The 25,002-nt window shown below is 47.0% G+C and overlaps 1 protein-coding gene across 2 annotated transcripts in view; it reads right to left on the bottom strand.

Moving 5' to 3' along the window:
• Positions 1-25,002, bottom strand: part of LOC139750359 (nuclear hormone receptor FTZ-F1-like) — a 420,892-nt gene that overhangs the window by 111,355 nt on the left and 284,535 nt on the right. Inside the window, exon 2 of one of the 2 annotated variants that reach the window (XM_071665068.1) lies at positions 8,123-8,398. In XM_071665068.1, the coding sequence (XP_071521169.1) occupies positions 8,123-8,398 (276 nt within the window). Of the gene's footprint in view, positions 1-8,122; positions 9,237-25,002 lie in introns of those variants that run through there. The other variant, XM_071665066.1, reaches the window with a different exon arrangement.

Raw genomic sequence — 25,002 nt, 5'->3', positions numbered from 1 at the left:
CCCAGGACCAGGCAGTAGGTCATCCCACACCCCAGGACCAGGCAGTAGGTCATCCCACACCCCAGGACCAGTTATTAGTTCTCCCGACATCATTGTGTTGGGGGAGGACGTAGCCCAGCTCTCACTGTGATCATTGCTAACCATCCAGCATGGCCACACCGCCCTCCTGCCAGGCGTCCCCAGCGCCAGTATACACCACCCATATAGCCAGCAGCGTCTCATCCCCCCCCCGCACAATACACTCATCGGCTTTTCCGGTGAGTGTGAACTTCCTCTTATTGTCTTCCTTCCCACCTCCCCTCTTTCCTCACACTTCTTCTCTTCCTTTCTGTTACACTTGCCTTATTCTCATGAGCAACCAACTCATACCTTGATGCCTCCTGACAAAGACTCTCGCGTTCATCCATTCCCTCCTGCTACCAACTGTACTCATTCCTTATATATATATATATATATATATATATATATATATATATATATATATATATATATATATTGATGTTAGATGTCATACATTTGACCGGGCGAAGTGTCCAGCCTTGTGGGTGAGCCAGTCAGGCAAGGGAGGGCAGGTAACGGCTAGTACAGTGTTGACCCAGCCTATACAAACACACAGACACACACACACACACACACACACACTGAGCCAGCCAGCCAGCCAGCGTGTTGGTGTACACTGAAAGTGAAAAGGTGGAGGCGAGGAGCAATTCCGTGGTACCGCGCGCCACTCACTTTTTTATACGCCACGTCGCCTCCCTCCCTCCCAGCTCCCCGCCCACCGCCTTACCTGATCTCCACGCACACATCACGCCTTCAGACATTGCCTCACCTACTCATAAACACCATCAGGATACGCTGTGAACTGGACATGTCTACTGTTTGATGAAAACCAGTTTAGAAATCGTTACAGGAATAGCCATGGAAAGGGAAAGCCGAAATCTTTCAACACTTCGTTCGTATCCGTTGACACGTCGTTGACTTGCACCTTTGTCCGTATCGATGTTTTGTGTTTCCTAATACGAAAACATGCCAGGGGTTAAACAGATATACTACAGAATAATCTTAGATGCGTAGGCCACTACAAATTTATCAAAACTACGGGATTCTTGTGTGTGCATTATTGCAAGCCATGATGCATGGGTCGGGACAGACCTACCCCGATAGGTCCAAAGCGGGCGGGACTCCTACACAGAAAGGGAACACACTAGACTCCTTCATCGTACCGACGTTTTGTGACGTTATCCCTCCGCCTGACGTCATGATCTGCTCTGCAACAGTGTTAATTATGCAGTAAGGAACATCTCCAGCAAATTCGCCATTTCCGGAGTTGTTTGTTGAGGCAAAGTAAAAAGTAAACAAACAATAAAGGTCCAAACTGGAATCACGTGGCGCCAGTCCTCACTACCACCATGGCTGACGACTTGGGTCGCAACACCAGTGCCAGACCTACGACTACCCTGCTCATCCCTCCCTCTCTCTTCCTACCCGTCACCCGCGACGGAATAATTAACTCACGAGGGAGACTTGGGGCAGTTTTCTAAACGATTTCATGATCGTGAAGAGAAAATAAGCTTTATTCAAGTTGACTGTACTAGCACTGCTACAGATTTCCTGTGTAACATCAATATGCGAGACCCAAATGAAAATGTGATATACGTCATAGAATAATCTTGAGAGGTTCCTTCACATACAAGCACTAACGAGGACATGCAAGTTTTCTTTGGTGGTAATCATCAGTATTCACTTGCTAGAAAAGTTGCAGCCATCGACGGCGCGTCTCAAATTACTTTCAGTGAGCCACTTCAGCCTGGCACTTGAGGATCTGGGTTCATTGAGACTGCCCGAGAGCAGCTGTAGTCCTGGGGTCTTAAGAACATTCTCACGCCCGTGTGCAACACACAAAGGCAGGAGGAGGACTCCTCCTCCGGGAGACTGCGAGGGTTTTCCCCTGTTGCGTCGTCTTCCCTGCAGCAGCTGATGATGATCTCCTGGCCAGAGGAAGGATGTGGGTCACAGGACGAGGAAGGGGTGTGGCTAAGCAGGCAGGCAGGGAGGCAGGCGAGCAGGCAGGTCTGAGGAGACTGGATTGTCATGGCCTCCCAAGGAACACTGGAAGGACTTACGGATTCTCTCCTGGTAAGAGACATCTTAACGGGACCTTTGAGGGCGTGTAACCCAACGAGGCTCCATCATCACCTGGAGGATTTACGTACAGCTGACGAAGTGGTATGACCGAAGAAGGCAATCTGAGAGACCTGCTGGGTGGTGGTGCTCCCAGGGGAGATTAGCCTCATCGAATATAAAGAAAAAGACTTAAAATTATGAGATAGTGTGTGTAGAAGCTCTCGTCTGTCTACTGTCCCTTCATACAGAACCTCATTACTGAAAGAGAACCTCACTTCATGGATGACATTCAGATTGAGAGGGGTATACTAGGACTGGAGAGGGACCTGTTGGACGATCTTTACCTTGAAGAAGCGTCTAAGTTCTGGGCAAATATCTTTACCTTGAAGAAAGACTTAGACTTTAAGCACCTTTACTTAAAGAACCTCAAACTTCGAAAGAATTTTAGTATTCAAAAAAGTACTGTAAACTTAACCAGTTACCACTGACTTGAAGATGGATCTCTGTCATGTAGACGGATCTTCGAAGTGATAAAGTCACACGTAGATATGACTCACAGAAGATTGTGAGGTTTGGGCAAGGAACAAAGATACTTCTTTGGCTGGACCAAGCATCTCAGACGGGGGAAAAAATATTACAGACTTGGAAAAGACAACTCAGACGTGGAGAAGAACCTCAGACTTGGAACTATACCTGCTATAAATCTATATATGAAATTTACATTGCGTTGATCGAAGGGGATGGGTTGTGGAGCCACGAGTAGAGGCAGAAGCTGCAGGGTAGGGAGGGTGGAGGAAGAGTGGGGTGGACCGGTATAGCAGAGTGAGAAGGGAACGCTAGGAGAACCTGGCCAAGACTTCACCAACATGTTCCACCACCTCGGGCTGTCTCATAAACGTGTTCCTCTCGAACTAATGACCATTAGATAACATAAAGACTTCACTCGCCCGTAATCTTAGTACACCAACCCATACAAGAGAACCCACAGTCACAAGGGCGAAAATCCTTTGTTTTCAATAATATGTTTCAAGAGAAGGGCATATTATCGACCTTCTTTTCAAAGCGTTGAGCCACGATATCGAATCCAGTCACGAAAAGAGTTGGTTCAGACATCTTGCTGGAGTTAAAACAAAGTTCAAGGCTGAAACAGACGTTACAGCCAGTGGCGATCACAGCGTTCGCTGTCGCCACCTGCAGGCGCCGGTCGCCTCCCTTACCAACCCAGGTTTCACTTTTGCTGAGGAGCTCATGACGAGCCGTGCCTTGGATCCCCCGACGTTGCGCCCGCCCCAGGGGATCACCGTCCACCACTGGGACGGGAAAGATGGCGTGGGTGAGAAGGAACGGAATACAAGTGACAGGAAGAGAAGACGGTACGTGGCGCGAGTCAGACGGGAGGGAGGGAGGGACGGAGGGAGGGAGGGAGCACATGACGACCACCCTCCAGGGAACACAGACAAGGGAGGAGCTCACGACTGACCAAGACGCACCATCCTCAAGGGTTATATGAAAACGGTGTTGGGATGGAGAGATGAGGACAACTGGAAGGAAAGGAATGTGTGGGTGGGAGAGGACTGGTGGGAGGGAGAGGTGCTTCCCAGGTAGAGAAGTGGTGGGAGGGAGAGGTGCTTCCCAGGTAGAGAAGTGGTGGGAGGGAGAGGTGCTTCCCAGGTAGAGAAGTGGTGGGAGGGAGAGGTGCTTCCCAGGTAGAGAAGTGGTGGGAGGGAGAGGTGCTTCCCAGGTAGAGAAGTGGTGGGAGGGAGAGGTGCTTCCCAGGTAGAGAAGTGGTGGGAGGGAGAGGTGCTTCCCAGGTAGAGAAGTGGTGGGAGAGATAGGAGTTTCCCAGGGAGAGGACTGGTGGGAGGGAGAGGGGCTTCCCAGGTAGAAGGGTAGAGGCAGGTGGAGGGAGAGCGATGGCGGCAGGGAGGGAGGGAGGGAGGGAGGGAGGGAGGGGAGGCCGTGTGTGACAAAGAAGAGAATCTACGTCATCATGTGGCACGAGGGACAGACAGGCACTACACCCACGGTCCTGGGTGTGGTGTGGTGTACACCCACGGGCCTGGGTGTAGTGTGGTGTACACCCACGGTCCTAGGTGTAGTGTGGTGTGCACCCCCGGGCCTGGGTGTAGCGTGGTGTACACCCACAGGCCTGGGTGTAGTGTGGTGTAAACCCACGGTCCTGGGTGTAGTGTGGTGTACACCCACGGTCCTGGGTGTTGTGTAGTGTACACCCACGGTCCTGGGTGTAGTGTGGTGTAATTCACAGTCCTGGGTGTAGTGTGGTGTACAGCCACGGCTCCAGGTCCTACTCTGGGTGTAGCGGGGGAGGGGGTGTACATCCACGGCCCTGGGTTCTACTCTGGGTGTAGCGGGGGAGGGGAAGTACACCCATGGCCCCACGTCCTACTCTGGGTGTAGCGGGGGAAGGGGTGTACACTCATGGCCCCGGGTCCTACTCTGGGTGTAGCGGGGGAAGGGGTGTACACTCATGGCCCCGGGTCCTACTCTGGGTGTAGCGGGAGAGGGGGTGTACATCCACGGCCCCGGGAACTACACGGGGTGTAGCGGGGGAGGGGGGGGGGAGTTGTGAAGGGTGGTGGAGGAGCAAATAGTTGAGGCAAGTGCAGGAGCAAGGCGGGGGGGGGGGCAGTAATGATGTGGGGGGGTAGGGGAAGTGGGGCTGTAGTGGTTACAGAATGGAGTAGTGGAAGGGAGTTGTAGTGGGAAGGAGTATTGGTAGTGGGAGGGAATAGCGGTAGTTGGAGGGAGTAATGATGTGGTGGGGGTAGTGGATGTGGGGGTATAGTGGTTCTGGGATGGAGCTGTGGTGGGAGGGAGTATTGGTAGTGGAAGGAATAGCGGTAGTTGGAGGAAGTAATGGTAGTGGGAGGGGGTAATGGTAGTGGGAGGAAGTAATGGTAATGAAAGGGAGTAATGGTAATGGATGGGAATTGTGGTAGTGGGAGTAAGGATAATGGGAGGGAGTTGTGGTAGTGGGAGGGAGTAATGGTGGTGGGTGGGAGTAATGGTAGTGAGAGAGTTGTGGTAGTGGGAGGGAGTTGTGGTAGAGAGAGAGAGAGAGTTGTGGTAGTGGGAGGGGGTCATGGTGGTGGGAGGGATTAATTGTTGTGGGAAGAGAGTTGTGGTATTTGGAGAGAGTAATGGTAGTGGAAGAGTTATAGTAGTAGATGTAGTTGTGGGAGGGAGGAATGGTAGTGGGAGGGAGTTGTGGTAGAAGGAGAGAGTTGTGGTAGTGGGAGGGAGTAATGGTAGTGGGAGGGAGGAATGGTCGTGGGAGTAATGGTAGAGGGAGGGAGTAATGGTAGTGGGAGGATGTAATGTTAGTAGTAGAGCGTTGTGGTACTGGAAGAGAGTAATGGTACGGGGAGGGAGTGATGGTAGCGGGAGAGAATTGTGGTAATAGGAGGGAAAGTGGGAAGGAGTGATGGTAATGGGAATTGTAGAAATGGGAGGGAGTAATAGTAGTGGGAGGGAGTAATGGTAGTGGGAGAGAATTGTGGTACTGGGAAGGAGTAATGGTAGTGAGAGAGTTGTGGTAGTGGGAAGGAGTAATGGTAGTGGGAGGGAATAATGGTAATTGGAGAGACTTGTGGTAGTGGGAGGGAGTACAGGTAGTGGGAGGGACTTGTGGAAGAGGGAGAGAGTTGTGATAGTGGGAGGGAGTAATGGTAGGTGGGAAAGAGTTGAGACAGTGGGAGGCAGTAATGGTAGTGAGAGGGAGTAATGGTAAGGGGAGGTATTAATGGTAGTGGGAAGGAGTAATGGTAGTGGGAGAGAGTTGTGGTATAGGAAAAGAGTAATGGTAGTGAGTTGTGGTAGTGGGAGGGAGTAATGGGAGTGAGGGGGAGCTGTGGTAGTGGGAGGGAGTAATGGTAGTGGGAGGGAGTAATGGTAGTGAGAGAAAGTAATGTTGGTGGGAGGGAATAACGGTAGTGGGAGAGTTGTGGTAGTGGAGGGTAGCAATGGTAGTAGGAGGGAGTTGTGGTAGTGGGAGGGAGTAATGGTAGTGGGAGTAATGATAGTGGGAGGAAGTAATGGTAATGGGAGGAAGTTGTGGTAGTGAGAGAGAGTCGTGGTAGTGGAAGGAAGTTGTGGTAGTGAGAGGGAGTCGTGGCAGTGTGAGGGAGTAATGGTAGTGGGAGGGAGTAATGGTAATGGGAGGGAACTGTGGTAGTAGGAGGGAGAAATGGCAAAGGGAGGTAGTTGCAGCAGTGATAGAGTTTTGGTTTTGGGAGGGAGTAATGTTAGTGAGAGGGAGTAATGGTAGTGGGAGGGAGTTGTGGTAGTGGAAGGGAGTTGTAGAAGGAGGGAGTTGTGGTATTGGAAGGGAGTAATGGCGGTGGGAGGGAGTAATGGTAGTGGGAGGAGCTGTGGTAGTGGGAGGGAGTAATGGTAGTGGGAGTGATGGTATTGGGAGTTGTGGTAGTGTGAGGAGGCAATGGTAGTGGGAGGAGTACTGGTAGTGGAAGTGAGTTGTGGCAGTGTTAGGGAGTAATGGTAGTGGGAGGGAGTAATAAGAGTGGGAGGGAGTTTAGTAGTGAGAGGGAGTTGTGGTTGTGGTAGTAAGAGAGAGTCGGGTAGTGGTAGGGAGAAATGTCAATGAGAGGGAGTGGTAGTAGTATTCCTGGTAGAGGGGAGATGTCAGGTAGAGGGTGTAGTAGTAGTGAGTGGCGTGCTGGGAGACGTCAGGTGGTGGTAGTGGGAAGGACACAATGTTAGTGTAGTAGATGAAGTAAAGATGGAATTAGTATGGCAGAGAGAGTGATGGTGAGTGAGAGTAGGTGTGTGTGTGTGTGTGTGTGTGTGTGTGTGTGTGTGTGTGTGTGTGTGTGTGTGTGTGATGCACAGTGAGTGGTAACAAGTACAACGTAATGGGAACAAGTACATATCTACAACAAGATCATCTTTAAACCAAGTTAACCTCAGTACCCGCTGGGTCAGGTCAAAGGGTAGGTCGTCACACCTAGTGTACTGTCGTGCCACAGTGAACAATAAGACCTCAAACTAGCCCCCTATCGCGTGGTGGTGGTGGTGGTGTGAGTCTGAGACCTTGATGGTATAAGTGAAACTGTTGTGGTGGAGGTGGTGGTGGTGGTGGTGGTGGTGGTGAGCCACACGATGCCAGCCAGCTACAGGTGGTCGGGCCTTGGTCACTCCCGCCCGCCACCCCACTCATGCTCTCACAACAAAAGACAAACACATAGCATCACACACCATCAGTCTGCTGGAATCACGTTCACTTCCCTCCTCCTTCTTGTCTGCATTAAGTACGAGACCACAGCTTTGACTGTCCCTCCCTCCCTGCCTGCCTCCCTCCCTCCCTCCCGAGTGAAGAGCGTGCTTAATGTTCCTCCAAGATGGACTTTAGTTGGAGAGATGGAGGGAGCGGTTTCTTATGAACTAGTTAGTGGGTGAATTCGATATGCACCTCCACTGGTCTAACCACATCAACATGCAACTATGCCTTTTACTTTTCTAGGACAGTTGTTTGTTTTCTTGAGTGACTGTATGGTTGAAAAGTTTCACCTGAGTGTAGCAGAGTCCACGATGCATATTCATAATTCACAATGAATAATGTTTTCGTGGCTGTCAAACAACATGAGTTAGGATGATTTTTTTTTTCTTTCTTTCTTCAGTTCAGAGTCCTACGCAATGTGAGCTATTTATAGCAGTCAGTGCGGGTCATACTGGCCAGACGAGAGCACCTGTATGTTTGAGGAGCCATACTCCACGAACAAAGACATTGAGCTCCTCACACGGTGCACGATAACCCCAGACCCTTACCTGCCCTACCATTGATAAACTGGTTAATATCTGTGACCATCTGTGTCGCCAAGACCCACCTCCGCTCCGCTCACAGTCACACTGGCATCTGTGTGTTGCACTCTGTCACCCATGTGACCAGCCACCCTAGGTGTGACGTGGTGCCGTCAGGCAGGCGCTACAAACTAATGAAAACAGAGACGGTGCAACTTACCCTCGAGTTTCATGCCGACTTCGAGACACTTTTGGAAGCGGCAGTAAGGACATCGCTTCCTCTGGGTCTTGTCGATTTGGCAGGATCGGTCGGCGACACAGGTGTACACCTTCTTGTTCTGTACCGTCCTCTTGAAGAAGCCCTTGCAAGACTCGCAGGTGAGGAGGCCGTAGTGGTAGCCGGAGACTTTGTCCCCGCACACGGGACACAGTTCCTCGATGCCCTCCTTGGTGTCCGGCATGTCCGTCAGGGGGTTGTAGTCCAGGGTGGTGGTGGCTACGCCCGGGAACAAACCAGAGTCCATTAGGGTTGGTGTTAACAAAGAGTTGTTATTGTTACTGGTAATATTGCTGGTAACTGTGTTAGTGGATACGGTAGAGTTAACCACGCCCGCCCCAGTAGTGATCTGTGTATAGGTGGGCGAGAGGGCGCTGGTAGGTATGCCTACGCCCGCACCACTCATGTCTACGGTCATGGGAGCAGCAGAGATTGTCAACTGCCCGAACTGAGGAGACAAGCTAAAGTTCTGCACTGAAATTGGTAGCTCCATCTCTGAGAGCATTCTCGCACAAAGCACTCAAAATATAAATAATTCTTAACTAGGAGGCAAGGTGTAAGCACTGAGAGTATCACTGTTTTCACTGGTACGGTGTAATATAGTAAGCACTGGCAGAGCACACGGCAGTGAGGGCGCACATGGCGGTGGGCAACACACACACTGTTGGCTCCCTCGGCTACGACTGGGGTCCCGCCCCGCAACGCTCCGCCAGTAAGAGTGAAAGTTAGAACTGCTGGGCTTGGCCTACATTATCGCGCCGTAACGGGGTCTATGTTAGCTCTGAGGTAACCGCAGTGCCTGCGTCCGTGTGTGTGTGTGTGTGTGTGTGTGTGTGTGTGTGTGTATGTGCGTGTGTGTGTGTGTGTGTGTGTGAGTCTGTGTGTGCGTGTGTGTAGACGCGCGCGTGTGTGTGTGTGTGTGTAGACGTGTGTGTGTGTGGACGTGTGTGTGTGTGTATGTATGTGTATGTGGCAGCGGGAGGGGGTGTGTGCGTGTGCGCGCGACTCATACATACACACACACACCCACCGCCCGGTCTAGTCACTCTCACACTAACCCACTAACCTACTTACACGCACCCCGGGCCGCCTCCTCAACAATGACGTATCCCACACCGTCCTCGCACACAATGTTTTATATTTACTTTCATTTACCCTCTGTTTCCTTACTGATTATCAAGACTGCCTCACACCGACACCAGCCTTGGTTTACACTGTGGGAAATACACCTCCTCCCTCCCCACGGCGTAGCCTCTACCCTCACAGACAAACTGTCACTCTCTGAGCATCACTGTATACATAGCATCACTGTATACATAGCATCACTGTATATGTAGCATCGCTGTATACATAGCATCGCTGTATACATAGCATCACAAGAGATGCCACCATTTGTGAAGAAAAGCCTCCTATGGATGATATACGTAACCATATATACATAGATATGTATAGACCTCGTGCAGGTATGCCCTTGTGAGCAGCGCTAGCAGGCTCGCAGCTACGACATGGGTGAGGGAGGAGGGGGGGGTTCACTGGGCCTCTCAAGGTAGTTTGAAGACAGGCGACACACACTGGTTATAACCTAACACCATGACTGATCTTAACTACACACCCCGCCGCCCCCCCTAGCAGGGGAGAGAGAGAGAGAGAGAGAGAGAGAGAGAGAGAGAGAGAGAGAGAGAGAGAGAGAGAGAGAGAGAGAGAGGTGGACTGGCACTGTCTTGGACCGAGCCTGCAACCCATGAATCAGTGATGGCGTCTTGGAAGGAAAGGGGAGAGTTGGAGGAGGAGGAGTGGGTGGGGGGGGGGCTGGGCTTGAATCAACGAAAGGGAAAACTTAAAAAGTAAAAGTGATGTGGGAACCTAGCAACCAGCCCCCCCCCCTCCTCCCTCCTCTTGTGTTGCAGGGGAGGAGGAGGAGGAAGGGGGCGGGGGTGCACTACACCTGCCGTAGAGGTACTGAGGACGGGGGGGGGGGGGTCGAGTGATCCTGAAGGAGGAGGGAGTGAGGGAGAGAGGGAGGGAGGGGCTTGGTTAGTGCAGGGGTGTCTGGAAGCTTCAGGCAACACAGCGTGAGTGTTGATGGTCGTGAGTGAGGGATGGGGCAACCTCACACATGTTGTAGGTTGGTTTAAAACTCTCTGACGTTGTAGAGACGAGAAGGGAAGGAAGGGAAGGGGTTGGGGTTGTATATGTTGTAGGGAGTGTTGGAGACCAGGCAGTGGTAATAACAGTCTTGGAGGTTCTCAGGTAATGTGAGCTGAGACTTGAAGTTATTCTCACTAATTTCTGAGTCGTAGGGTAATGCAGCAGTCGTGTGGCATGTGTTGTGTGGGAGTGTTGTAAGTGTTGTCAGACTTGTATACAAGATTCAGGTGTTGTTGAACGAACATTGTAAGTAGTGTAGGGAGGACAATGCATCAAGAATGGGAAACACATGTAAAAAAAATAACTTAGTCCTGTAGTGTTATAGGTTCACCTGAAGCAGATGTTCCACGTTACAGCTGTAGTGTCTGTAAGTGTCTAAGTGTTGGCAGGGGAGTCATGCATGTGTTGTAGTGGTATTAAAAGTGTTTCAGTTGTAGACGAAGGTCTTCCTTGATCTAGAGAGGTCACACGGGTGTCACAGCAGGTCTCACAGGTCACATAGCAGGTCTTATAGAAGGTATAATACGTGTGTGACTGTAACTCTTCATATTACAGTTCTTACGGGTGCTGTAACAGATCTAGATCAAACAGCAGGTCTTACTAACGCTACGGTAGATCTCACAGGTCACAGCAGGTTGTTATAGCAGGTCTGATGGGTGTTATAGCAGGTCTTACAGGTCCTGGAGGAGGCCTCGCAGGTGTTATAGTTGCTCCTACAGGTCACATAGAAGGTCTTATAGTGATCATAGCAGATCTTAAAGTTATATAGCAGGTCTTACTGGTATTATGTCGGGTTCTGCAAGTCATATACCAAGTCCTATATGTGTCGTGTCAGGTCTTAGGTGTTATATAGCAGGTCTTGGGTCAACAACAGGTCTTACAGGTGTCATATATATAGCAGGTCTTACCATTCATAAAACAGGTCTTACAAGTGTTGTGTCAGGTCCTAGGGTAGTTATAGCAAGTCTTACAGGGAATTATAAGAAGTCTTGGTTATAAAGTATGTCTTACAGATGTTCTAATTAGTCTTACATGTCAAATGGCAGGTCCCACAGATGTCACACCGGGTATAAGAAATCGTGTGATATAGCAAGTCTTACAAGGGTTGTGTCAGGTCTGAGAGTTGTTATAGCAGGTCTTACAAGTGTTCTAACAGTGTTTCCATGTCGTATAACAAGTCTTACAGGTGTTCTAACACTGTTTCCAGGTCATATAACAAGTCCTACAGGTGTTCTAACACTTTCCAGGTCATATAACAAGTCTTACAGGTGTTCTAACAGTTTCCAGGTCTTATAACAAGTCTTACAGGTGTTCTAACAGTTTCCAAGTCATATAACAAGTCTTACAGATGTTCTAACACTGTTTCCAGGTCATATAACAAGTCTTACAGGCGTTCTAGCACTATTCCCAGGTCATATAACAAGTCTTACAGGCGTTCTAACACTGTTTCCATGTCATATAACAAGTCTTACAGGTGTTCCAGAAGCTATTTTCTTTCAGGTCATAAAGCAGGTCCTCCAAGTGTGGCGTCAGGTCTCGCAGGTGATACAGCCGACCTGACGGGTACTGGCTGGGGAGAGAGAGAGAGAGAGAGAGAGAGAGAGAGAGAGAGAGAGAGAGAGAGAGAGAGAGAGAGAGAGAGAGAGAGAGAGAGAGAGAGAGAGAGTTTCAGGAACATCAATTTGATATAACGAAAAGAAAAATACAAGAGCAATATACTGTGGCACCATCAGACACAAACACACACACACACACACACACACACACACACACACACATACACACACACTGTGAGTGTTGTGTGTCGAGGTGGATCAGTATAGTGGGTAGTGAGTGTCCTCTCTGCCTCATAATATGAGGGAGAGTCATAATAATATTTATAATATGAGGAAGTCATAATAATACACTCAATATGAGGGAGAGTTATGATAATATTCATAATGAAGAACTCTTAATAACACACTCATAATATGAGGAAGTCATGATAATACACATAATATGAGGGTTATAATGATACTCATAATAAGGGAGGCACAATAAGACACTCATAATATGAGTGAGTCATAATAATACACTTATAAAATGAGGTCATAATAATACACGCATGAGGGAGTCATAATAATACACTCATAATATGAAAGGGAGTCATAATACACTCATAATATGAGGAAGCCATAATAACATACTCATAATATGGGGAAGAGTCATAATACACTCATAATATGAGGAAGCCATAATAATATACTCATAATATGAGGAAGTCGTAATATACTCATAATATAAGGAAGTCATAGGACCCTCATAATATGAAGGTCATAGTAGTACACTCATAATATGAGGAAGTAATAATAATACACTCATTAGGGACAGTCATAATAATACTCAATATGAGGGAGTCATAATAATACTCCTAATATGAGGAAGTCATATTGATAAACTCATGAGAAAATCATAATAATACACCCATACTATAAGTCATAATAATACACTCATAATATGAGGAAGTCATAATAATACACTCATAATATGAGGAAGTCATAATAATACACTCATAATATGAGGAAGTCATAATAATACACTCATTAGGGAGTTATGATAATAAACTCGTAATATGAGGGAGTCATAATAATACCCTCATGATATGAAATTCATAGTAATACCCTCATAATATGAGGAAGATTCATAATAATACACTCATAATATGAGGGAGTCATAATAATGCTCATAATATGAGGAAGTCATAATAATACACTCATATGTGGGTCATAATGATATACTCACAATATGAGGAAGTCATAATAGTACACTCGTAATATGAGGAAGTCATAATAATACACTCATAATATGAGGAAGTCATAATAATACACTCATGATATTAGTCATAATAATACATTCATTGTATGAGGAAGTCATAATAAGACTCTCATAATATGAGGGTCATAATAATACCCTCATAATATGGGGGTCATAATAATACCCTCATAATATGAGGGAGTCATAATAATACCCTCATAATATGAGGGTCATAATAATACCCTCATAATATGAAAGTGTCATAATAACGCCCTCATAATATGAGGGTCATGATAATACTCCTCATAATATGAGGGAGTCATAATAAAGCTCTCATAATATGAGGGAGTCATAATAATATCCTCATAATATGAGGGAGTCATAATAGTACTCTCATAATGAGGGAGTCATAATAGTAATCTCATAATGAGGGAGTCATAAATAAACCCTCATAATGAGGGAGTCATAATAATACGCTCATAATATGAGGGAGTCATAATGATACCCTCATAATATGAAGGAGTCATAATAATAACCTCATAATGATACCCTCATAATATGAGGAAGTCATAATAATACCCTCATAATATGGGGGAGTCATAATAATACCCTCATAATATGAGGGAGTCATAATAATACCCTCATAATATGAGGGAGTCATAATAATACCCTCATAATATGAGGGAGTCATAATAATACCCTCATAATATGAGGGAGTCATAATAATACCCTCATAATATGAGGAAGTCATAATAATACCCTCATAATATGAGGAAGTCATAATAATACCCTCGTAATATGAGGAAGTCACAATAATACCCTCATAATATGAGGGAGTCATAATAATACCCTCATAATATGAGGAAGTCATAATAATACCCTCATAATATGAGGAAGTCATAATAATACCCTCATAATATGAGGAAGTCATAATAATACCCTCATAATATGAGGGTCATAATAATACCCTCATAATATGAGGGTGTCATAATAATACCCTCATAATATGAGGGAGTCATAATAGCCTCATAATATGAGGGAGTCATAATAATAGCCTCATAATATGAGGGAGTCATAATAATACCCTCATAATATGAGGGAGTCATAATAATACCCTCATAATATGAGGGAGTCATACTAATACCCTCATAATATGAGGGAGTCATAATAATACCCTCATAATATGAGGGAGTCATAATAACAGCCTCATAATATGAGGAAGTCATAATAATACCCTCACAATATGAGGGAGTCATAATAATAGCTTCATAATATGAGGGAGTCATAATAATAGCCTCATAATATGAGGGAGTCATAATAATAGCCTCATAATATGAGGGAGTCATAATAATAGCCTCATAATATGAGGGAGTCATAATAATAGCTTCATAATATGAGGGGGTCATAATAATAGCCTCATAATATGAGGGAGTCATAATAATAGCTTCATAATATGAGGGGGTCATAATAATAGCCTCATAATATGAGGGAGTCATAATAATAGCCTCATAATATGAGGAAGTCATAATAATAGCCTCATAATATGAGGGAGTCATAATAATACCCTCATAATATGAGGGAGTCATAATAATAGCTTCATAATATGAGGGGGTCATAATAATAGCCTCATAATATGAGGGAGTCATAATAATACCCTCATAATATGAGGGAGTCATAATAATACCTCATAATATGAGGGGGTCATAGTAATAGCCTCATATGTATGGATGTAAAAGTTAATGTTTGTGATAATCATGTGAGCACAAAGCTAGCTTCCACGACTACTGACAACGACCTTTAAGGGTCGTACCCTCGTGCTCTGGGTCACACCCTCGTGCTCTGGGTCGTACCCTCGTGCTCTGGGTCGTACCCTCGTGCTCTGGGTCATACCCTCGTGCTCTGGGTCGTACCCTCGTACTCTGGGTCGCACCCTCGTGCTCAGGGTCGTACCTTCGTGCTCTGAGTCGTACCCTCGTGCTCTGGGTCGTACCCTCGTGCTCTGGGTCGTACCCTCGTGCTCTGGGTCATACCCTCGTACTCTGGGTCGTACCCTCGTGCTCTGGGTCGCACCCACGTGCTCAGGGTCGTACCTTCGTGCTCTGAGTCGTACCCTCATGCTCTGGGTCGTACCCTCGTGCTCTGGGTCGTACCCTCGTGCTCAGGGTCGTATCCTCGTACTCTGGGTCGTACCCTCGTGCTCAGAGTCGTACCCTCATGCTCTGGGTCATACCCTCGTGCTCTGGGTCGTACCCTCGTGCTCTGGGTCACACCCTCGTGCTCTGGGTCGTACCCTCGTGCTCTGGGTCGTACCCTCGTGCTCTGGGTCGTACCCTCGTGCTCAGGGGTTTGGGGGACAAGAAGACGGTTCAGGGGTGAGGGTAGTTAGCGTGGTGTGTAGGGCCAGTAGACTGAGGAAACATGACGACCTCCACACGTTACTTAATGACTTACTACCTAGCATCACACGGGGACACCCTAGCCCTTCATCAAATACTGTATAGTGATAATGTATGATCCAAGACGTATAACGTAAACTTGCGACATTATGATATTGTTCTCTGAACCAGTCATTAGAAAACGAAAAATTTATTCATTCTTATAAGACAGATATGAATAATAATAATAATAATAATAATAATAATAATAATAATAATAATAATAATAATAAAATAATAATAAAATAATAATAATAATGATAATAATAATAATAATGATGATAATAATAATAATAATAATAATAATAATAATAATAATAATAATAATAATAATAATTATAATAATAATTGATTATAATAATAATAATAATAATAATTATAATGATAGCGATGATAATAACAGTTATAATACAGGAACAGACCATCTCACAAGAGTTTCGTAACACTTCAATATTGCGTCACGAGCCACGTAACATGTAAGGTTATAAGAGTAACGTGTCTGGTAACACAATCATCCCTTCCTCCGTAACACAATAAAACTCGAACGTCACAAACCTACGGGATATACTCACCTGATTTGAGTTACAAACTTATCCATTTTTTTTTTCTTTTTTCTTTTTTGTCTCTCGTGCCTTGCGTTGTGTTGGTCGTCTATATGTAAAAGTGGGTCAGAACCACCGCGGTTCTTACATATATATACGTGCCTGCACGGAGGCAGCACGTAATGCATGGTACAACCAGTCATTCATGTCTCTAATTAGGTCAACTGGGGTGAGGGTAGTAGACGAAGGTGAGGGGACAAGAGAGGGGACACTTGGGGGAAGAAAGTACACAGTAATGATGTGTGTGTGTGTGTGTGTGTGTGTGTGTGTGTGTGTGTGTGTGTGTGTGTGTGTGTGCGGGGTGGGGGAGAGAGTAGGAGGGAGGGAGCGGGGAGGGAGAGTGGAACTGTGACCTACATTCGCCCCTCTGTTGCGCCTCTTACTTTTATACTCTCACAGGACGGGGTAAACTGTGTCTGTTGCTGCTTCCTATTCTCAAGACAGTATAGCCAATATTTCTTGTACTGTTCGAACCCTGTTGTGTAAAACAATGGTTCTCTCTCTCTCTCTCTCTCTCTCTCTCTCTCTCTCTCTCTCTCTCTCTCTCTCTCTCTCTCTCTCTCTCTCTGCTTCAGTACATCTTGGAGTACATGTGTGTACAGTAAAGCACAGATGTGTACTTCTCAAGAAATATGTGTTTTCTCTTCCTGCTTCATCTACGATCTTAGGTTAGGTCTCAAGTGTACTGTGCTGGTGTGTGTGTGTGTGTGTGTGTGTGTGTGTGTGTGTATGATCGTTGGTGACAGTTAACCAGGCACCTGGTGGCACTGAGAGAGGGTCATTACATCGTTCACTATGATCGCACGAGACAACAACATGTCAATGGCCATTGTTAATGGTTCTGGTTGGAAGAGAAGCCCGTGACATCCAAAAACCTTCATAAATCTTCTAGTAACTTCGCCCAGTCATGAGATGTTTCATCTATTTCTGATCCTTCCGCTGGGAAGTTCTGACTTACACACACTTCCAGCGAGGTTGAGGCCAAGAACTGGGCTAGCACGTAGGCCTCACCGCAGGAAAATGTAGGGTCACGAAGGAGGAGCTGTGTGAGTTACGTGTTGACAACTTTTATGATTAAGATTGATATGTTGTACATACGAGACCTGGGAGGCGTGTGGCCACATGTTGGTCATTACATACGAGACCTGGGAGGCGTGTGGCCACATGTTGGTCAGTACATACGAGACCTGGGAGGCGTGTGGCCACGTGTTGGTCATTACATACGAGACCTGGGAGGCGTGTGGCCACATGTTGGTCAGTACATACGAGACCTGGGAGGCGTGTGGCCACATGTTGGTCAGTACATACGAGACCTGGGAGGCGTGTGGCCACATGTTGGTCAGTACATACGAGACCTGGGAGGCGTGTGGCCACATGTTGGTCAGTACATACGAGACCTGGGAGGCGTGTGGCCACATGTTGGTCATTACATACGAGACCTGGGAGGCGTGTGGCCACATGTTGGTCAGTACATACGAGACCTGGGAGGCGTGTGGCCACATGTTGGTCAGTACATACGAGACCTGGGAGGCGTGTGGCCACATGTTGGTCAGTACATACGAGAGACCTGGGAGGCGTGTGGCCACATGTTGGTCAGTACATACGAGACCTGGGAGGCGTGTGGCCACATGTTGGTCAGTACATACGAGACCTGGGAGGCGTGTGGCCACATGTTGGTCAGTATATACGAGGCCTGGGAGGCGTGTGACCACGTGTTGGTCAGTACATACGAGACCTGGGAGGCGTGTGGCTACATGTTGGTCAGTATATACGAGACCTGGGAGGCGTGTGGCCACGTGTTGGTCAGTATATACGAGGCCTGGGAGGCGTGTGGCCACATGTTGGTCAGTACATACGAGACCTGGGAGGCGTGTGGCCACATGTTGGTCAGTACATACGAGACCTGGGAGGCGTGTGGCGACATGTTGGTCAGTACATACGAGACCTGGGAGGCATGTGGCCACATGTTGGTCAGTACATACGAGACCTGGGAGGCGTGTGGCGACATGTTGGTCAGTACATACGAGACCTGGGAGGCGTGTGGCCACATGTTGGTCAGTACATACGAGACCTGGGAGGCGTGTGGCCACATGTTGGTCAGTACATTCGAGACCTGGGAGGCGTGTGGCGACATGTTGGTCAGTACATACGAGACCTGGGAGGCGTGTGGCCACATGTTGGTCAGACTGGAAGAACGACACTTAACTCAGACCAACAAGTGCAACTTGACAGTCACTCAAGTGGTAACTGAACAGTTAGCTACCACTAACACTCGCGATATACCCAGGTTGGTAGTTCTGGTCGATGGCTGCCTACCACTCACTACCACCCAGAGAGATTGTGTCTACAGTGTCCTACACAGTGGTCAGGACCCACCATGACCACACCACACACCAGTGGTAGGTGGTAGGTGGGTGAGTGGTGGGTGCACGCGTTACTTCCTACTTCCAAACGTACCACTGTGGTGGCGTCCTTGACTGGCGTGGTTGCCATGATCCGTGTCTGTTCATATTGATACGTGGCACGGGGGGGTATTGCTCTCTGATCATATTGATCACCAAACTGATAACTTATGATCACTGAGGAAAACTCATGAGATCGTAAATCATACCATTTTCCCACCACAGACATGATCCTTAACATTGTTCTTCACGTAAGCTGAACACAGTAGATCGGTGGTCGGGTGCTGGAGAATAACAAGATGTTCTCCTGTAATGTTCAGTATATTATTGATCATGTACAACTCCCCCCTCCCCCCAACCCCTCCCCTCCCCCCTCCCCCCTACCAGAATGAGGGTACGACCTTTGATCGTAATGTCAACAAACACAAGAAGCCCAGGCCCATCACCAGGGGTCGTATGGTCGTCATCACTGGTCGCCCCGTCGTGTGGAGTGGTCGTTCCGTCGTGGTCAATGGTCGCCCCGTAGTGTGGAGGGGTCGTAGCGTCGTGGTCACAAGTCGCCCCGTCGTGCAGAGTGGTCGTACCGTCATGCTCACTGGTCGCCCCGTCGTGTGATGGGGTCGTACCGTCATGCTCACTAGTCGCCCCGTCGTGCGGAGGGGTCGTTCCGTCGTGGTCAATGGTCACCCCGTCGTGTGGAGTGGTCGTACCGTCATGCTCACTGGTCGCCCCGTCGTGTGATGGGGTCGTACCGTCATGCTCACTGGTCGCCCCGTCGCGTGATGGGGTCGTACCGTCATGCTCTCTAGTCGCCCCGTCGTGTGATGGGGTCGTACCGTCATGCTCACTGGTCGCCCCGTCGTGTGATGGGGTCGTACCGTCATGCTCACTAGTCGCCCCGTCGTGCGGAGGGGTCGTTCCGTCGTGGTCAATGGTCACCCCGTCGTGCGGAGGGGTCGTACCGTCATGCTCACTGGTCGCCCCGTCGTGCGGAGGGGTCGTTCCGTCGTCGTCAGTGGTCGCCCCGTCGTGCGGAGGAGTCGTACCGTCATGCTCACTGGTCGCCCCGTCGTGCGGAGGGGTCGTTCCGTCGTGGTCACTGGTCGCCCCGTCGTGTGGAGTGGTCGTACCGTCATGCTCACTGGTCGCCCCGTCGTGCGGAGGGGTCGTTCCGTCGTGCGGAGGGGTCGTTCCGTCGTGGTCACTGGTCGCCCCGTCGTGCGGAGGGGCCGTTCCGTCGTGGTCAGTGGTCGCCCCGTCGTGCGGAGGAGTCGTACCGTCATGCTCACTGGTCGCCCCGTCGTGCGGAGGGGTCGTTCCGTCGTGGTCAGTGGTCGCCCCGTCGTGTGGAGTGGTCGTACCGTCATGCTCACTGGTCGCCCCGTCGTGCGTCGTGGTCAAGTGCAGCAATATGCCACAGTCTTAGATGCTACACCGTCAAATTTGAACCCACGAAACTATCACAATATAACCTTGCATGTTATGATCTCTCTCTCTCTCTCTCTCTCTCTCTCTCTCTCTCTCTCTCTCTCTCTCTCTCTCTCTCTCTCTCTCTCTCTCTCAGATACACAGCCAGCATCTGACCTTGATGCGTTACATTTACAAGATGCTAATATTCGTTCCTTAACTTAATTGTCTGCACACACACACACCTGCACACACACACACACACACACACACACACACACACACACACACACATGTACACACAGGTACACACACACACACACACACACACACGTACACACAGGTACACACAGCGACGTACATCTTCCATCGTACGTCAATGCTAAAATCAGTCACCAACACATTCTGCTTCGTCTACTTGGGTGTAATTGCTTCCTTAAATACCACTAGCTATCGATAGGGTCGTTTATTTATATTTACACGATGAAACGGTCGTAAACTTTAACAACACAAAAGGCCAGAGGAATGTATGTGGCTACTATAATATTACCACAACTGAATGATACACGGCATGCGCTGACCCCATTCTCATACCTGACCTATATAGGTCAAGCAGTAGTACCACATAAGAAAACACTCCTGCATACCTTGGTACCGCTGTCAAATTAGTGCAATTTGATGAATGTTGACGAATTACGTGTGGATCTGCCTCACCTAACCCAACCACACGACGAATTACGTGTGGATCTGGCTCACCTAACCCAACCACACGACGAATTACGTGTGGATCTGGCTCACCTAACCCAACCACACGACGAATTACGTGTGGATCTGCCTCACCTAACCCAACCACACGACGAATTACGTGTGGATCTGCCTCACCTAACCCAACCACACGACGAATTACGTGTGGATCTGCCTCACCTAACCCAACCACACGACGAATTACGTGTGGATCTGGCTCACCTAACCCAACCACACGACGAATTACATGTGTATCTGGCTCACCTAACCCAACCACACGACGAATTACGTGTCTATCTGGCTCACCTAACCCAACCACACGACGAATCACGTGTGTATCTGGCTCACCTAACCCAACCACACGACGAATTACGTGTGGATCTGGCTCACCTAACCCAACCACACGACGAATTACGTGTAGATCTGGCTCACCTAACCCAACCACACGACGAATTACGTGTGGATCTGGCTCACCTACCCAACCACACAACGAATTACGTGTGGATCTGGCTCACCTAACCCAACCACACGACGAATTACGTGTGGATCTGGCTCACCAAACCCAACCACACGACGAATTACGTGTGGATCTGGCTCACCTAACCCAACCACACGACGAATTACGTGTGGATCTGGCTCACCTAACCCAACCACACGACGAATTACGTGTGTATCTGGCTCACCTAACCCAACCACCCGACGAATTACGTGTGGATCTGGCTCACCTAACCCAACCACACGACGAATTACGTGTGGATCTGGCTCACCTAACCCAACCACACGACGAATTACGTGTGGATCTGGCTCACCTAACCCAACCACACCACCTACTTCACTTATTTCATCGTCCTTTATTAATGTAAGATATAAATAATAATCGTAAAGAACGAGTTATAATTGAACAATCATGAAGAACAAGATATAACTGAACATTCATAATGAACAAGATATAACTGAACAATCATGAAGAACAAGATATAACTGAACATTCATAATGAACAAGATATAACTGAACAATCATGAAGAACAAGATATAACTGAACATTCATAATGAACAAGATATAACTGAACAATCATGAAGAACAAGATATAACTGAACAATCATGAAGAACAAGATATAACTGAACAATCATGAAGAACAAGACATAACTGAACAATCATGAAGAACAAGGTGTAACTGAACAATCATGAAGACATGATATAACTGAACAATCATGAAGAACAAGATATAACTGAACATTCATAATGAACAAGACATAACTGAACAATCATGAAGACATGATATAACTGAACAATCATGAAGAACAAGATATAACTGAACATTCATAACGAACAAGACATAACTGAACAATCATGAAGAACAAGATAAAACTGAACAATCAAGAAGAACTAGACATAACTGCACAATCATGAAGAACAAGATAAAACTGAACAATCAAGAAGAACTAGATATAACTGAACAATCATGAAGAACAAGACATAACTGAACAATCATGAAGAACAAGACATAACTGAACAATCATGAAGAACAAGACATGACTGAACAATCATGAAGAACAAGACATAACTGAACAATCATGAAGAACAAGATGTAACTGAACAATCATGAAGAACAAGATGTAACTGAACAATCATGAAGAACAAGACATAACTGAACAATCATGAAGAACAAGATAAAACTGAACAATCAAGAAGAACAAGACATAACTGAACAATCATGAAGAACAAGATGTAACTGAACAATCATGAAGAACAAGACATAACTGAACAATCATGAAGAACAAGATAAAACTGAACAATCAAGAAGAACAAGACATAACTGAACAATCATGAAGAACAAGATGTAACTGAACAATCATGAAGAACAAGACATAACTGAACAATCATGAAGAACAAGATGTAACTGAACAATCATGAAGAACAAGACATAACTGAACAATCATGAAGAACAAGATATAACTGAACATTCATAATGAACAAGATGTAACTGAACAATCATGAAGAACAAGATGTAACTGAACAATCATGAAGAACAAGACATAACTGAACAATCATGAAGAACAAGATGTAACTGAACAATCATGAAGAACAAGACATAACTGAACAATCATGAAGAACAAGATGTAACTGAACAATCATGAAAAACAAGACATAACTGAACGATCATGAAGAACAAGATGTAACTGAACAATCATGAAGAACAAGACATAACTGAACAATCATGAAGAACAAGATGTAACTGAACAATCATGAAGAACAAGACATAACTGAACAATCATGAAGAACAAGATGTAACTGAACAATCATGAAGAACAAGACATAACTGAACAATCATGAAGAACAAGATGTAACTGAACAATCATGAAGAACAAGACATAACTGAACAATCATGAAGAACAAGATGTAACTGAACAATCATGAAGAACAAGACATAACTGAACAATCATGAAGAACAAGATGTAACTGAACAATCATGAAGAACAAGACATAAGAGAACAATCATGAAGAACAAGATGTAACTGAACAATCATGAAGAACAAGATGTAACTGAACAATCATGAAGAACAAGACATAACTGAACAATCATGAAGAACAAGATGTAACTGAACAATCATGAAGAACAAGACATAACTGAACAATCATGAAGAACAAGATGTAACTGAACAATCATGAAGAACAAGACATAACTGAACAATCATGAAGAACAAGATGTAACAACAATCATGAAGAACAAGACATAAGAGAACAATCATGAAGAACAAGACATAAGAGAACAATCATGAAGAACAAGACATAAGTGACCATTCATAATGAACAAGATATAACTTGTGATATGATCATTTTCCCGTCGTCAGGTTGGCATGTGTATAACCAGTGTTGTCATGATGATACATTACTACCTTCCTCTCCCTCACTATATACACCTCCTCCCTCACACACACACACACACACACACAGCTGATGCCACGAGCGTTTCCTCGGTGAACCTGCTTCAAAACTCGAGATTGCTTTAGCCAACTATAAATAAGTGAAGGTTAATCGAAGTGACGTGGCTTGAGGGAGGGGAGGTGGTGTGGTAGGTGAGGAGGGAGGTGTGGAGGGAGGTGAGGAGGGAGGGTGGCCGCTTGTCCTGGTGCCCTACTGCACTTGGCACACATTTCCCGCGTACCGCTCGCCCCAACCATGTCCCTTTTTTTGTTTGTTTGCGTTGCCATCTTCCCCACCTATTTCGCTTTACTACGTTCTGATCCTGAAGTGTGGCTCTCCACTCATTACGTCACTCTCTGTGGACGACGGAGTGTGAGGTACGTTATAGTGAACGTGTGGGTCGGTGGTCAGGTCCGTGGTGGTGGTGGAGGAAGTGATGATGATGATGGTGGAGGTGTGGAATACTGCCATGGCTGACCTCCACGTTCCGTTCGTTCCCGTCATCATTGTGTGACCAGTAGCGCTGCTCCTCTGACCCACCCTTACGTTGTCACACTTCCCATAACACCTGCATCCCTTACTTATAACACAATACATCTTACTGAGAGAAAAAAAGATCTTTTTCAACCACTGTAGATGCATGTTTAGCTTTTGAGCTACGTATAATGGAAGTCCCTCACACCGGTGCGACACTTGTCTCCGTGCGAGTGGGCCAAACAAGTCCACAATCTGACACTTGATTTATGGACCGTAAATGTCCTGGATGTTGTAACAGGTGTTCGTGACCCATATTATAACCCAGGTCAAGATACGACCACATTGCCTCACCTGCACGTAGTAGCGTTTCCTTATTTGTGAGGCACGTCAGCCCGGAGGTTCTCCTCACACACCACGATGTTCTCAACTCATCTCCATGACAACTGGACTCCAGCATTACCTCACCTGACCTCACCTCTCACCCAGCATTACCTCCCCTGACCTGACCTCTCGCCCAGCATTACCTCCCCTGACCTCACCTCTCGCCCGGCATTACCTTGCTCTGACCTGACCTCTCGCCCAACTACCCGAAATCTAACCTAACCTGACCTTTCACGATATTGCCGAGAGCCATGGCCGTGACTGACCTGGTAAACCGGACCTGCACTTGACCCGATTTCCACTACTGACCTGGGATGTATGTCTGACCTGACCTATATATAACCTAATGTTAACCTAATTGACCTAGGCCGCCTCTTGTTAGGGAGGGGACGGGATTGCTCTTGACCCGACCTAAGACCGACGTTGGACAGTCCTTACCTGATCCGTGCCTGACCTGACCCCACGTCTGTTATGATTAACGGCTGACCTGACCCTTGACCCACCAA

Source organism: Panulirus ornatus, chromosome 9 (genome assembly GCF_036320965.1).
Source record: "Panulirus ornatus isolate Po-2019 chromosome 9, ASM3632096v1, whole genome shotgun sequence".
Taxonomy (NCBI): domain Eukaryota; kingdom Metazoa; phylum Arthropoda; class Malacostraca; order Decapoda; family Palinuridae; genus Panulirus; species Panulirus ornatus.
The sequence above is the reverse complement of the archived record's forward strand: the minus strand, read 5'-3'. Positions and strand labels throughout refer to the sequence as shown.